Source organism: Scyliorhinus torazame, chromosome 6 (assembly GCF_047496885.1).
Source record: "Scyliorhinus torazame isolate Kashiwa2021f chromosome 6, sScyTor2.1, whole genome shotgun sequence".
Classification (NCBI taxonomy): Eukaryota; Metazoa; Chordata; class Chondrichthyes; order Carcharhiniformes; family Scyliorhinidae; genus Scyliorhinus; species Scyliorhinus torazame.
Window position 1 is genome coordinate 201,563,225 of NC_092712.1, and position 15,530 is coordinate 201,578,754.

Here is a 15,530-nt window from a genome sequence, read left to right on the forward strand (position 1 = left end):
CGGTCAGGAGCGACATGGCCAGTCGATCGTGCCCATAGTGTCTGCTTGTCTTGTAAACCAGGATTTTTAAAAACACGACTGCAGCAGTCACCCACACTAACCCAGGCTTTTAACCCTTACTGTATCAAATTCATATATTACAATTCTTCAAAGCATGGAAAAGCAGTAATTTTTTCTGTTTGCACGATCACACAAATTACATCTAAATAGACATTGAGCATATGTACTAGCTCACAATTTTGTCTAATCTCTTTCAAATATCAATGTTTTTTCCCTCTTTGACTGAAGGAATTACTCCTCCTTTCATTCTGATAATGATGCTTCTGGGAAGTCATTGCCATACTATGAAAGACTGAGTTACAGACTTAACTGAAGCACCTTCGAGAATTTTTAATACCTGGGACAGATTACTGATTACTTTCAGTGTTATGCAATACTTATATATAACTCTCTGGTCTGAAATTTCTGATAGTGGCAATTGTAGTGTTTGCCATCATTACTCCTCTGAAACTGACAGTAATTATTGGACTTGTTTTATATGCAGTTAAACTTCAAAATTCAAAAGTTACTGTCAGTGATTCTACACTTATCTCAGGTACACTATTGAAGTCGCAGCAGACTAAAATTTTTGAAATGATTGAACTGATGTAACCTTGCCCTTTTACATTCTGGGAGAGTGTTTATAAACATTGTGGTTAGCATGTTCCGGTACAGGCTTGGAGGACCGAAGGGCCTGCTCCTGTGCTGTATTATTCTTTGTACATCACGTTGCCCATGGAGACCAGACATGATGACCATGCTATGGGGATTGGAGCCATTGGAGCGCCCACGTAGTTGGTAAAAGGACCCTGGCACTGCCAGGGTGCCGAGAGGAACTGCCATGGTGCCAAGGAGCAGGATTGGAGAGCGGGCACAGCCATGATAGAGGGGTTCATGAGGGGGGACCTGAGGAGGGGCATGAAAGAACACTTGAAAGGGGGCACGAAGTGTTGTGGCCGAAAGGAGGGATATGGAGGAGGGCCGAGAGGTAGGGCATTGAGGGAGGGTAGCCTGAAAAGGGGGAGGATTGTAAGGAGTGGTCATTAAAGGGGGGTCTCAAAGGGGAGGGCCTTCGGTGTCCCCATAGCGGACCTTGGTCACTTGGGTGGGGTGGTGCTGGTACTAGCAATGGGGGCCGGCTCTAATGCCTGCACGCACGGGAAGGGGAGGTCTGCCAGTAAATAAGGAGGCAGTTGTAGGGTTGTCAGGAGATCAGGGTACTCTTTAATAATGGTGCCCCGATCTCGAGGAGCCAGTCTCTGCTGTGAAAAAGAGGAAGTCAAAGCACTTAGCTGCTTTTGATGTGGTGAGGAGCTGTCAACCGGAACAAGAGTGTTTATAAACATTGTGGTTAGTATTAATCCACCAAGCAGCTGTCTCTTGAGTAATAAAACTGTCAATTGCGGGCTAATGCAATGTATTGCTGCAAATTGAATGGGAAATGTGAATTTTGAAGGCTGTCAAGAGATTTCAAGCCCTATGAAGTATATTTGGCTTCTGAGGAAACCTCTGACACTTGTAATAGTAGTTAGTTTAAACACTTTGGTCTGAGGCAGCAGATGTTAGGAAAGGGTATGTGAGAATACCATGATTTCTCACCCTCCTGTCGAGACAACAGCTTTCAGGCAGGAGTGTCTGATGGGGGGGCGGGGTCTGATAGGAATCTCATAAAGGGGTCTCTGATGTGGGTCTCTGTTGGTGTCTGATGGGGGGGTCTCTGGTGTAGTCTCTGATGGGGGCCTGATAGGGTGATGCCTCTGTTGGTGGGGACAGGTCAGGGGCAGAATTTACATTGTAGGGGGAGGGTGGCCTTCTGATGGACTTTGGGGAGCACCTCTGTTATACATTGACCCCCTTGACCCACCATAGGTCCCACCGCATCAGGGCCATGATTGAAAATACCTGAACCAATTCACCCCCGTGTGAATTCCAGCTGAGTGGGTTGGAGCATCATAGGTGGCTGAAGAATCAGACTTCCAGCTTGTTAATCAGATGCAAATGGGTGAAAATGACCCATTTGTGTGATGCCACCAGCACGGGGCGTGTAGCTCATTGTTGATGGGGACCGGCACCAACTCCATTTTTTAGCCAACGTTTGATCACTGGACCACCAGGTATTGGGACTCCTCATTGCACTCCTTAAATGTCCAGCTCCACACAGAGGAAGCAGGGGATTAACAGAGCTAACCCCAAACGACTCATGCACTGGTGGCCGCTGGATCTATCCCTGACACACGGCCTCTCTCAGAGTAACAGCCTCACTCCTGAGACTATCAGCCAACTAAGTCCTAAGGATTAGATGGTTGTTCCAGGCCCCGCAGGTCAACCGCACCCCATTGGTATCACACAGTTGGAGTGTATGGATCCTGTGACTGCCAGGAAATCGGAACAGCTCTCTGTCACAACCTTCGTGTTACACTCGGGCCCCACATGACACTGCAGCCAAGCTCCCAGCAGAGACACATCTCTCAGTGGTTCCCATCTGCAGCACGTGCCCACACACCAGTTTCATAGGATAAGAGCCGCACAGTATGAACGTCTGCACAGCACAACCAGCTGCCACCATTCTGGCGGGAAGGCACAAGGTTCACTCTATGGGAGAATCAGGACAGATGTCACAGAGCTCATCGCTAACACCTGTTGTGGCAGCCATCGGTACCCCGTTTGGCAGGGACGGGTTGTAAGGGAAGGTTTTTGCACATCAAGGGCCGTGTGCAGTTCACTGTTGGGGACTGGGCTGCAGTGTCAAGTACATGATGTAGAAGGGGGAGGGGGTGGTGATGGGGGGAGGCAGGGTGTTGTGGAACGGTGAGAGTGGCGGAGCACTAAAACTCAGGATGACAATCTCTGTCTCTTGCCCCCACACAGAAATGGAATTTGGAACTCAGCCTTCCATGCTAGCTATCCAGCTGGCCACTGCTGCCGTCATGGATGCACGGTGGCGAGAGTACCAGGCCAGCCCAGGGGAGAGTTTGCACGACAATAACCTTCCCTAAACAGCATGAGCCAGCCAGTGAGGCTAAAATGCCAGCTGTCCACCGGGCCGAGGAAGAGGTGCGAAGGGGGTATCGCATCATGTTTGTACCATCGGCTCTTGCCCTTAGAGAAGCTGCCAGCCCACGTGTGCTGCTGCTGACTCCGCCTCACCAAAGAGACCGTGCAACACCTGGGCCAGATGGTGGTACACCTGGCACCGCAAGGGTTAGGACAAGGACACACACTCACGGTGTTCCTCAAATTGACAGCTGCCCTAAACTTCTATGCCCTGGCTCGTTCCAGGGCTTGAGCAGGGAAATGTGTGATATTTTGCAAACGTCCATGCAGAGGTGCATTCGCGATGTCACAAATGCCCTGTGCATGAGGGCATCTATCTACACCCACTTTAACCTGGGCGAGGTCCACCAGGATGCTCAGGCTGCTGGATCTGCTGCCATCACTGGCATGCCCCAGGTCCTGGTGTTATTGGTGGCAAGCATGACTCCCTCAGATCACCAGCTCAACAGGGGGTGCCCTTCATTAACAGGAAGGGGCTCCACTCCCTGAAGGTGCAGTTGGTGTGCCGTGACCAGCTGTACATCATGCACGACTGTGCACGACACCCAGGCAGCGTGCCTGACACATACATCCTGGCATACTCACAGGTTCCTGGCACATTTGAGATCTCCTTCGGCTGAGGAGTTGACTAGTGGGTGACAAGGCCTACCGCTGAGGTTATGGCTGATGGCTCCTGTGCAGACGCTCCAGACCAAGGCGGAGAGTCATTATAAAGTTGCTCACTCAGCACTCAAGAGCTTCATTGAGTCGTGCATCAGGCTCCTAAAGATGTGCTTCTTCTGTCTGGAACGCTGTGGTGGGGCTCTCTAATATAGCCTCCAGAGGGTTGCGAGTATCGTAGTTGCCTGCTGCGTCCTGCATAATATTGTGCAGCAGCAGGTTGACATGCTGGAGGAGAGGGAAGAACGTCAGGTATTATAGCATGAGGGCGGTGTCAAGGATGAGCCAGATGAGGACCCGGAACTGGCTCAACAGGCCGCGAAACGAGTTCTTCAGGGCCATAGAACCAGGGAGAACCTGATTAGCTTCCAATTCACTGATTAGGAGTCCAAAAGACCGGCAGTTCTACTGCCATCATCCCCTACTCCCAGTTCCATTGCCCACCCCCCAACCACCTTCCCATGGCCTTTCACCCCAACTTCCCCTGAGCCTTTCACTCTAACTTCCCCTTAGCCTTCCACCCCATCTTCCCCTTAGCACTGCTCCTCCTCCCTCCTCTAAGAGTCACCTCAGCATCGCTACAGGTGTTGGGCCTAGGTTGGGAGTATCAGTGGGTCTTGTCTACGGGACGGTGGATGATGACGACTTGCTGTGAGATGAGCTCTTGTGCTCCTCATTTGACAAAGTCTGACTCTCTGTTTTAGATAACATACCACTGTGCGCCTGAATGATGGGGACTTCCTCCCATGGGCCACATTATTTTGGAGAAAGGGGTGCGGTGGCAGATGGAACATGGATTGGGCTCATTCACTGGGAATGCTGTCATACTAAGCAGTTTCACATTGCTGCTCCCATTGCCTGTCACTTCGGGGTCAGGGTGAATGCCTGTGGGACATCCATGGGTCCAATGCACCCTGAGGCCTGTGGCGCCCGTCCTCTGGAGGGCCTGGGCCTGAATGGGCTTGGCTGATTGTCAGGCATCACAGGTGATGACATGTCACCCTGTTTTAACCATTGCCCAGCAGATGTGCTACTGTCAGGAGGGGGAATTCAGAAGGGCTGGAATGTTCCAGGGCTCCCTTTGTGGGAGGCCCCAGGATGGGCCCTATCCCTTCTTACTCCCTACAGGTGCTCACTGGCCCCCCAGGCTACTCCATGAGATGGAGGACCAGAGGCTTCACTGTCATCCGGTGCTGCCAGTCCTGGAAGCCCACCCTCGTCTGAACTATGGTTACAATGCCCTCAGCCATGGTGCTCTGTGACTGGGACATGTTCCTCAGCGAGTGGGCCATGTCCTTCATAGCTGTTGTCATGTTGCTCAGTGACTGACCCTTTGTGAGTGGGCCAAGCTCTGGGGCGCCGCAGCAATGTCCATCTGTGCCTGGGACATGTTTCTTTTAAAAATAAATTTAGAGTACCCAATTCATTTTTTCCAATTAAGGGGCAATTTAGCGTGGCCAATCCACCTACCTTGCACACCTTTTGGGTTGTGGGGGCAAAACCCACGCAAACACGGGGAGAATGGGCAAACTCCCCACGGACAGTGACCCAGAGCCAGGATCGGAACTGGGACCACGGCGCCGTGAGGCAGCAGTGCTAACCACTGCATCACCGTGCTGACTTTGGGACATGTTTCTTAGCCACGAAACGTCATCATGCTTTGAGTTACAACGTCTTATGTCTTAATGGTGAACCAGAGCAGTGACAGTGAAAGAATAAAATGGAAGGAAGTTCAGTACTCCAGATCCCACTCCCTCAGGATACATCCTGCCCCATGTGCTCAAAGATCTGTGGGTTGAGAATGAACCTATTCAATCACATGAAGAACCACGGTTTTCCCTGAGATGTTGCCATGAGATGTTTACATCCACCTGAGCAGGCAGATGGGACCTCGGTTTATCCTCTCATCTGAAAGGCAGCACCTCTGACAGTGCATGACTCCCTCATACGGTCATAGAGTCATACAGGACACAAATAGCTCTTCGGCCCATTATAGCTGCGCCAGTCAGAAACAACCACATAACTATTCGAATTCCATTTCCAAACAGGTGGCCCTTGGCCTTGTATGCCTTGGCATCGGAAGTGAAAATCTAAATATTTCTTAAATGTTATGACCACCACCTTTTCAGGTAGCGAGTTCCAAACTCCCACCACCATCTAGGTAAAACGTTTTTCCTCACATCCTCTCTAAACCTCCTGCCCCTTACCTTAAATCTATGTCCCCTGGTAATTGATCTCTCCACCAAAGGGAAAACTTTATTCCTGTTGATTCTATCATAATTTTATACGTCTCAATCATGTCCCCTCTCAGTCTTCTCTGCTCCAAGGAAAACAATTCAAGTCTATCCAATCTCTCTTCATAACGAAAACTCTCCAGTCCAGGCAACATCCTAATAGATCTCCTCTGCACCTTTTCCAGTGCGATCACATCCCTACTATAATGTGGATTCCAAAACTGCACACAACGCTCCAGCTGTGGCCTAACAAACGTTTTATACAGTTCCAGCATAACCTCTCTGCTCGTAAACTCAATGCCTTGGCTAATAAAGGCAAGTATACCATATGCTTTCTTAACCACTGTTTCCACCTGCTCTGCTACCTCAAGGGACCAATGCACATGCACACCAGAGTTCCTCTGATCCTTGGTGCTTCGCAGGGTCCTGCCCTCAATACATCCTCCCGTAACGGCCTCCCCGAACAGCGGCGGAATGTGGCGACTAGGGGCTTTTCACAGTAATTTCATTGAAGCCTGCTTGTGACAATAAGCGATTATTATTATTATATTCAATACTAAACAGGAGTACCAATACAGATTTTTGCACTCAAGCCCTTCAGTGGGGCTTGAACTAGAATCTTGGGACTCAGAGGCCAAGTGCCACCAACTGAGCCACGACTGACACTTCGTATTTATAATATTTCAGCTTTTACCTCAATTGTATTTATAAGTTCTACTCTTTATAGCTTGTGGGGCGATGGTAGCATAGTTTTACGGTCACTGGGTGTAGTAATCCAGTGGCCCAGGTCTAATGCGCTGGGGACATGGATTCAAATCCTGCCAAGGCAGATGGTGGAATTTAAATTCAAATAATAACTCCAGAATTGAAAGTAAGTCTCAGTAATAGTGACCATGAAACAATCATTGATTATTGTAAATTTGAGGGGCATAGACAGAGTGGATAGTCAAAGACTTTTTCCCAGGGTAGAGGAGTCAATTGCTAGGGGGCATAGGTTTAAGGTGCGAGGGGCAAGGTTTAGGTGAGATGTACGAGGCAAGTTTTTTACACAGGGCGGTAGTGGGTGCCTGGAACTCGCTGCCGGAGGAGATGGTGGAAGCAGGGACGGTAGTGACGTTTAAGGGGCATCTTGACAAATACATGAATAGGATGGGAATAGAGGGATACGGGCCCCGGAAGTGTAGAAGATTTTAGTTTAGACGTGCAGCATGATCGGCGCAAGCTTGGCGGGCCGAAGGGCCTGTTCTTGTGCTGTACTTTTCTTTGTTCTTTATAAAAATACCTGTTTCATTCATGTCCCTTGGGGAAGCAAATTTGCTGTCTTTATTTAGCCTGGCCTACATGTTACCCCAGATGCAAATTAGGGTAGGCCAGTGATACCCACATCCCAGCAAAGAATAAAGAAACAAAAAACACTCTGTAAAATGGTATTGTTGAATTATGGGTAAATAAGTGTTTTTAACTTCTTGGTTTGCTATCTGTGAAAATTCTTCAATGCAATTTTCTAGGTACCCTGCTATTGTTGGATGCCTAGAGATTCCCTTGACCTGGCGCTATCTTTTTTGCTCCTGACCATTACTCTACATTTTATCAATTTCATTCAGATATATTTCTGTAACGTTACTGATTGGATTGGATTTGTTTATTGCCACATGTACCAAGGTACAATGAAAAGTATTTTTCTGTGAGCAACTCAAACAGATCATTTAGTACATGAAAAGAAAAGAAAAGAAATAGAAAATATATAAAAGGGCAACAGAAGACCCACAATGTAAATACATAAACACTGGCATCGGATGAAGCATACAGGAGTGAAGTATTAATCAGGTCAGTCCACAAGAGGGTTGTTTAGGAGTCTGGTAACATTGGGGAAAAGCTGTTTTTGAATCTTGCGTGTTCTCAGACTTTTGTATCTCCTACTCGATGGAAGAAGTTGGAAGAGTGAGTAAGCCGGGTGAGAGGGGTCTTTGGTTATGCTGCCTGCTTTCCTCAGGCAGCGGGAGGTGTAGATAGAGTCAATGGATGGGAGACAGGTTTGTGTGATGGACTGGGCTGTGGCTGAAGTTTCTTGATATTTGATGCAACAACAATAATGGGACATTTCCTCCTTTATTACTCCTTTGTGTTCTTTTCAATCATATGGCTCAGTTCATAATACAATTAATTTGTTTTTTGCTGAATGATAGTCGTTCATTTCCTTTTGCTGAATAAAGTATTAAAGGTCACACTACCAAATTGCCCTTGTTCACTGCCCGTTCTTCATTGCCTACAATAGCGCTACTTCTATGATATATTAAAACAAAGTATCTGCTTGAACAGCTTTAGTGTCTCAGTTTATGCTTGATGCTTTCAGTAATTTTCAACACTCAACTAAAGGGTAATGTTTATACAAATAGAAATGCAGTAGTGAGGCAAAAGCTGACAGTAGAAGAAGTAAGTGACTGCGTTGGCGATCTGATTGTGAGAAAGTGGAACATTTACCGTTGGAAATGAGTAAGACATTAACAATTGGCTACAAGGAAGGTAGTGTGCAAAATCAGTGACAGTGTGAAACCATAATCTTATGGAATTACTGAGAAAGCATGCAAGCTGAGGAAGACAAAAACATAGCCACAGAGGTACAGGAATCGGCCATTGCATACAAACATACGAATTAGGAACAGGAATCGGTCACTCAGCCCCTCGAGCAAGCTCTGACATTCAGTAAGATGGCTGATCTGATTGTAATCTAAACTCCACATTCCTGCCCACTCCCGATAACCTTTCACCCCTTGCCAATCAAGAATTTATCTCACTTTGGATTAAACATAACATTCTGCTTCCACTGCCATTTGAGGAAAAGAGACTCATGACCCTCTGAGAGAAAAGAATTCTCATCATCTCCGTTTTAAAATGAACGACTCCTTATTTTTTGACATTGACCCCTAGTTCTAGAGTCTCCAACAAGAGGAAACATCTGCTCCCCATTTACACTCATAACGCCCCTCAGGATCTTAAAGATTTCAATCAAGTAACTTCTTAGTCTTCCAAACTCTAACGGATACAAATCTAACTTCTCCAACCTTTCCTCATAAGACAATCCTGGTATTAGTCTAGTGACGCTTCTCTGAATTGTTTCTAATGAATTTACATCTTTCATTCGCACTGCACACATTACTCCAGATGTGGTCTTACCAATGGTCTGTACAACTGAAGCTTAATCTCCCTACTTTCGTCATCAATTCCTCTCACAATAATCAATAGCATTCTTTTAGCTTTCCTAATTACTTGCTGTACCTGTGTAGTTGCCTTTTGTGCTCCATGCACTAGGACACCCAGATCCCTCTGCACTTCAGAGCTCTGCAATCTCTCGCCATTTAAATTCCAAGCTTGACAAATGGAAACTTTTACATTTTCCCACGTTATACTCCATTTGCCAGATCTTTTCCCCCTCACCTGACCTATGGCTCTTTCTAGCCTCCTTATGTCATCTTCACAATTTACTTTCCTACCTATCTCTGGATCATCAGCAAGTTTCGCAATCATACCTTCCGTCCTTCAGCCAGGTCATTGATACAAATTATGTAAGGTTGATGCACCAGCTCTGATGCCAGTGGCACACCACTCGTCACATCCTGTCAACCAGAAAAAGACCCATTTATATTAAATCCTGTTATCGAGCCAATCTATAATCCATAAAAATATGTTACCCCCTATACCATAAGCTTTTATTTTATGCAATAACTTTTGTTGTGGCACTTGATTAAAAAGCTTCAGAACTCTAAGTACAGTGCATCCACTGTTTCCTCTTTATCCATTGCACATGTGACTCTTTCAAAGAGCTCCAATAAATTAGTTAAACATGATTTTCTTTCACAAAACCATGTTGAATCTGATTGATTACCTTGAATATTTCTAAGTGCCCCATTGTGGTAGTATGTATTGGGGGTCATGTGGGACTGGAAGCCCTAATGTCATTGGCTGACAGATCCCGGGTCCTGGTTGGCCGTTGACCTCAAGCTCCGCCCTGAAGGCGAAGTATAAGAAGCCGGTGTCTTCCCCCGCAGGCTAGTTTACTGTCGAGCTGCTGGGGAACAGACACGCTTAATAAAGCCTCATCGACTTCACTCTATTCGTCTCACTGAGTCTTTGTGCGCTACAATTTATTAAGCGTGTCTGTACACCCATTATAACATCTTTCATAATGGCTTCTAACATTTTCCCTTTGACAGGTGTTAGGTTAACTGGCTTGTAGTCTCCTGCTTTTTGCCTCCCTCCCTTTTTGAATAAAGGAATTCCATTTGCTATCTTCCAGTATAATCTGGAGAATTTTGGAAAATTCAAACCAATGCATCAACAATCCCATTAGTCACTTCTCTCAAGACCTTAGGGTGAAGTCCATTGGACCTGGGGATTTGTCAGCCTACAGACTCAACAATCTTCTCAATACCACTTTCCTGGTAATTGTAATTTTCCTGAGTTCCTCCCTCCCTTCCATTTCCAATTTACAGTTATTTCTCAGGTGTTACCTTTGTCTTCATAGTAAAGACTGATGTAAAGTACCCGTTTAATTAATCTCTCATAGTCCTGTTTTCCACTTTTTACAAGGCAAATGCTCATGTTGTTCACTCTTTTCTTATTTAAGTATCTACAGAAACTTTTACTATCCATTTTTATCTTACTGGCTAGCTTTCACTTGTACTTTAGTTTCGCCTTCATTATTTGTCATTCCTTCCTTGTTATAATTCTTTGATGTTCTTTATATTCTTGACTGCCACTCACCTTTGCACAAAACGTTTTAAGTTTAATACTGCCTTTAACCTTTTTAGTTAACCACAGATGACAGATCCTCCCATTGGAATTTTTCTTTCTCATTGTAATGTATCTATTCTGTGTATTCTGAAATATCACACCGCCACTGAACCTCTTTTGATCTATCCCTCAAGCACATTTGCCAGTTCACTCTAGCTCGATCCACTTTCATGCTCTCATAATTGCCCATGTTTAAGTTTAAAATACTAGTTTTGGACCCACTCTTCTCTCCCTCAAACCAAACATAAAATTCAATCGAATTATGATCACTGCTACCTCAAGATGCTTATGAGGTTATCAATTAATCCAATTTGGTTGCATATTACCAGGTCTAGAATAGCCTGTTCTTTGGTTGGCTCAAGAACATGCTGCTCTAAGAGATTATCCTGAAAACATTCAGTGGAATCCTCGTAGAAAATAGAACATAGAAAATACAGAGCAGAAAGAGGCCATTCGGCCCATCGAGTCTGCACCGACCCACTTGAACCCTCACTTCCACCCTATCCCTGTAACCCAATAACCCCTCCTAGCCTTTTTGGTCACTAAGGGCAATTTATCATGGCCAATCCACCTAACCTGCACGGCTTTGGACTGTGGGAGGAAACCGGAGCCCCCGGAGGAAATCCATGCAGACACGGGGAGAAAGTGCAGACTCCGCACAGACAGTGACCCAGCGGGGAATCGAACCTGGGACCCTGGCGCTGTGAAGCCACTGTGCTATCCACTTGTGCTACCGTGCTGCCCTTCATCTACACTACCTTTGTCCTTCTGAATTTTCCAGTATATATGTAGACTGAAATCGCCCATGATTATCACCAGACCTTTTTGACAAGCTCCCAATATGTCTTCTTTCATACTCTGTCCTGTGTAGTTACAAATAGGGGCCCTGTACACCACTCCCAGAAATGACTTCTTGCCTTTATCATTTCTTATTTCAGCCCAAACTGCTTCCCTATCCTGGTTTCCTGAACTTAGGTCATTGCTCTCTAATGTTCTAATACCATCGTTAATTAACCGAGCCAGCCCACCACTTTTTCTTAACTTCCTATCCTTCCTAAATGCCACATAACCCTCAATATTCAGGTCCCAATCTATGTCATCCTGTAGCCATGTCTCTGTAATAGCTGTCAGATCCTACTTAGTAATTTCTATTCAGCCCCTCAAGCCTGTTCAGTCATTCAGTTAGCCCATGTACCTGTCTTGGTTCTCTTACCCTTAATATGTTTGGTCAAAAGTTATCAATCTCCCTCAGTTTTGAGATTTACAATTGACCGTTATAACTCGCATGAGTCTCACAGGGTAGGGATGATTAACTACCCTCTGCATCCTGCAGAAACGGGCTACCTGACAAGGGGTGGGGGATCGTTAACAATCTCTGGATGTACAAATAGAGTTGGACAGTAAGGCACCGACTACTGAAGACCCAGTAGGGAACTCCTAGAGCTGCACATAATAGTAATTGTAAAATAAAGCAAATTTTTGTTTCGACCTACTCGGTGTGGTCTCTTTGTTGCATAGAAAAAACAGGAGACAAGAGTAAAAACTAGACAGCTGTCGAAGCTGCTGAACACCTCTCTATACCACTTGGATATAGGTTGGAAATTTTCTTTCATTATGCTTCTTTTCGGAAGTTTGGACGTGTTTGATGCCGACTGGAAGATTGGAATCAGTCCGCACAGAAGATGCGTTACTTTTCCGGGCCAACAATGAGGCTGGTTTAGCACAGTGGGCTAAACAGCTGGCTTGTAATGCAGAACAATGCCAGCAGCGCGGGTTCAATTCCTGTACCGGCCTCCCTGAACAGGTGCCAGAATATAGCGATTAGGGGCTTTTCACAGTAACTTCATTGAAGTCTACTTGTGACAATAAGCTATTATTATTATTATTATTATTTATTGCAGAGAACAACGGCCAGGTGGTCACCTTGCTAACTGTCTGTGACGTGCATACGTTCGGAGTGATACGGAACTTTACATTTCCAGCGATGCCAGACTGCCAGATTGCGCAAGGGTGCGGAGGTGCGTTAAAAAGGATTGGAAAGGTTCGTCCTTACCCTGCAAATGCTGCTGGAACACGTGGCGTTCAAAACTTTCATTCACCTCTACGCTGCTATGAGTGTCAAATTTGAGGAGAACCGTCTTGAACTTCGTCTTGCCTTCGTCATCTGCAAAGGTGAGAGAGTTGAAAATATGGATGGCATGGTCCCCGGCTGTGGAGAGGAGAAGAGCAATCTTTCTGGTGTCCGAGGCGCCCTCCCTGTCCGTGGCTTCGAGGTAGAGCTGGAAGCGCTGTTGGAAAATCTTCCAGTTGGCCCCGAGGTTGCCGGCTATTCGGAGGGGCGGCGGCGGGCTGATATTGTCCATGTTGCAGAATGACGGAATGCTGGCGGAAGGCAAATCACTTGCAGTTAGGTCTAAGAACTGCTAGTATGCAACCACTCCTGGTGTCATGATGTGTTGGGTGTTCTGGATCACATACATGTCACCAACACTTGAAGTAGTGCAACACTATTTTATTAAAAGGTTAACTATTTAAACATACTTGAACAGTGGGTAAATACGATACCAGCTTTAACTAAAGACCTTTGCCTTGTCCTAACCAGTTGATGCACGCAGCACATGGTTGTCATAATGTACACCAGTATATCATGGTGCAGACACACACACATTGATGGACATGCAGTGGGACCAATCAGCATACACAACACCGCAGCCAATCACCAGTGAGAGCACACGTACTATAAAGACAGGGGACATGAGAGTTCCCGCTAATTCTAGTAGCAGCCAGCTCGGAGCACAGAACTCACAGCCTGCAACACAGACATTCACCATGTGCTGAGTGCATCACCTGGTTAGGACTAGGCAAGGGTCAACAATTAAAGCTGGTATTGCATTTACCCACAGTTCAAGTATGTTAATATAGTTAACCTTATAATAAAATAGAGTTGCATCACTTCCAGTGTTGGTGACCTATTTGTGATCCAGAACACCCAACACATCATGGTACAAGGAGTGGTTGCATACTAGCACTTCTGAGACCCACCTGCAACTAATCAGCATTCTGGCATCCTGAAGTATAGAGAACATCAACCCGCCACCACCGCTCTGCATCGCCGGCACCTCAGTGTACAGTGACAACCAGCAACGATACCCAGGCAATATGTTCAAGATCCGGGTTCCGCAGCAGCTCCAGTGCCATGGCGATCTCCGCGGAAACTGGCGGGCATTCCGGCAAAAGTTTGAAATCTTCCTGCTGGCAGCCGAACTAGAAGACCTGGCCGATCCTGAGAAAACAGAGCTTCTCCTCACCATCGCCGGTGCCAGAGCAGAAGAAATCTTTAAAAAATTCAAGTTCTCCAAGGGGCAAAACAGGAACGACTTCCAGGCAGTCCTGGACAAATTCGGCAGATACTGTGAGGAAAACACACTCCAACCAGCAAGGAAAGATAAGAGAAGTGCCAGTACTCACCTCGAAGCCGAGATCCCGGAGCAGAGAACGATTTTGGTCGGCGGCCAACTTTCTAAAGGGACTGCACTTGCGCAGTTGCGCGACGCCACGCATGCGCAATCACGAAAATGGCCATCAGTAAAGGAACCACGATCTGCGCATGTGCAAACGCCTCCTACGTGCTACGTCACACGCGTCATGATGTCAGAGGCCCCTGACCACGCCCATTTAAAGGGGAAACGTCCCAAATCAAAGGAAAAAAATCTTTTAAAGCTGTAAAACAATCTTCCTTCACCTTGATTGACAGCACAATGTCTCAAATTGAACCAGGAAATGAAATAAACCTCCGAAGGACCCTGCAACAAGCAGTTACCTACCCCCAGACCGAGTCTGATTCTGACTTCCCGCAGACCAGTGACACCGAGGACCCGAGGGAGACTTTTCGAGTTGCTGTTATAACAAAGAACAGGCTGTCCCCGAATCAAAACCACCAGCCGCTGTTGGTGCACAGCATTGATCCAGATGACGAGTGGTGTGCCACCCTGACGGTCAACTGATCCCAGATACGATTCCGCCTGGACACTGGTGCTTCCGCTAATCTCCTAGCGTGGTCAGCCTTTCAGACTCTTGGGGTTAAACCAACCATTCTTCCGTCGACCTGCCAACTAGTGGACTACACTGGCAACGTCATTCCTGTTACCGGTTCATGCCAACTCGAAGTGACGCACAACTCGTGAAAAGCCATCCTTCCCTTCGAGATCGTGGGCTCCTCGAAGGACTCTGTGCTAGGCGCACAGGCGTGCAAACTCCTAAACCTCGTTCAACGAGTACACTCTCTCTCTCCAGAGGACACATCTGCCTTCCAGGATGCGGACTTCAGGGCGTAACTCAATGCCATCATCGACCAGTACAGTGACGTTTTCGAAGGCAAGGCCACGCTTCCATACACTTACAAAATCCTGCTCAAACAAGACGCCACGCCTGTGGTTCATGCACCTCGCAGAGCCCCAGCACCCCTCAAGGACCGCCTCAAGCAGCAGCTGCAGGACCTCCAGGACCAAGGAGTGCTCTCCAGAGTGACGGAACCAACCAACTGGGTCAGTTCCATGGTGTGCGTAAATAAGCCCTCTGGCGAGCTCTCGTTCTGCATTGACCCAAAGGATCTGAATCGCAACATAATGAGGGAGCATTACCCTATCCCCAAGCGCGAGGAGGTCACATGCAAGATGGCTCGGACCAACATCTTCACCAAACTTGACGCCTCGAAAGGATTCTGGCAAATTCAACTAAACAGGTCCAGCAGAA

General features: G+C 46.8%; 1 protein-coding gene across 8 annotated transcripts in view; it reads right to left on the minus strand.

Moving 5' to 3' along the window:
* The window catches only part of LOC140425229 (zinc finger protein 385D-like), a 1,050,252-nt gene that overhangs the window by 452,232 nt on the left and 582,490 nt on the right, over positions 1–15,530 (minus strand). For 5 of the 8 annotated variants that reach the window (XM_072509298.1, XM_072509301.1, XM_072509302.1 and 2 more), the window contains one exon: positions 9,515–9,601. The exons of the other annotated variants lie outside the window; for them this stretch is intronic. In XM_072509298.1, coding sequence (XP_072365399.1) covers positions 9,515–9,601 — 87 coding nt within the window. The remainder of the gene's footprint in view (positions 1–9,514; positions 9,602–15,530) is intronic. 8 annotated transcript variants of the gene reach the window in all.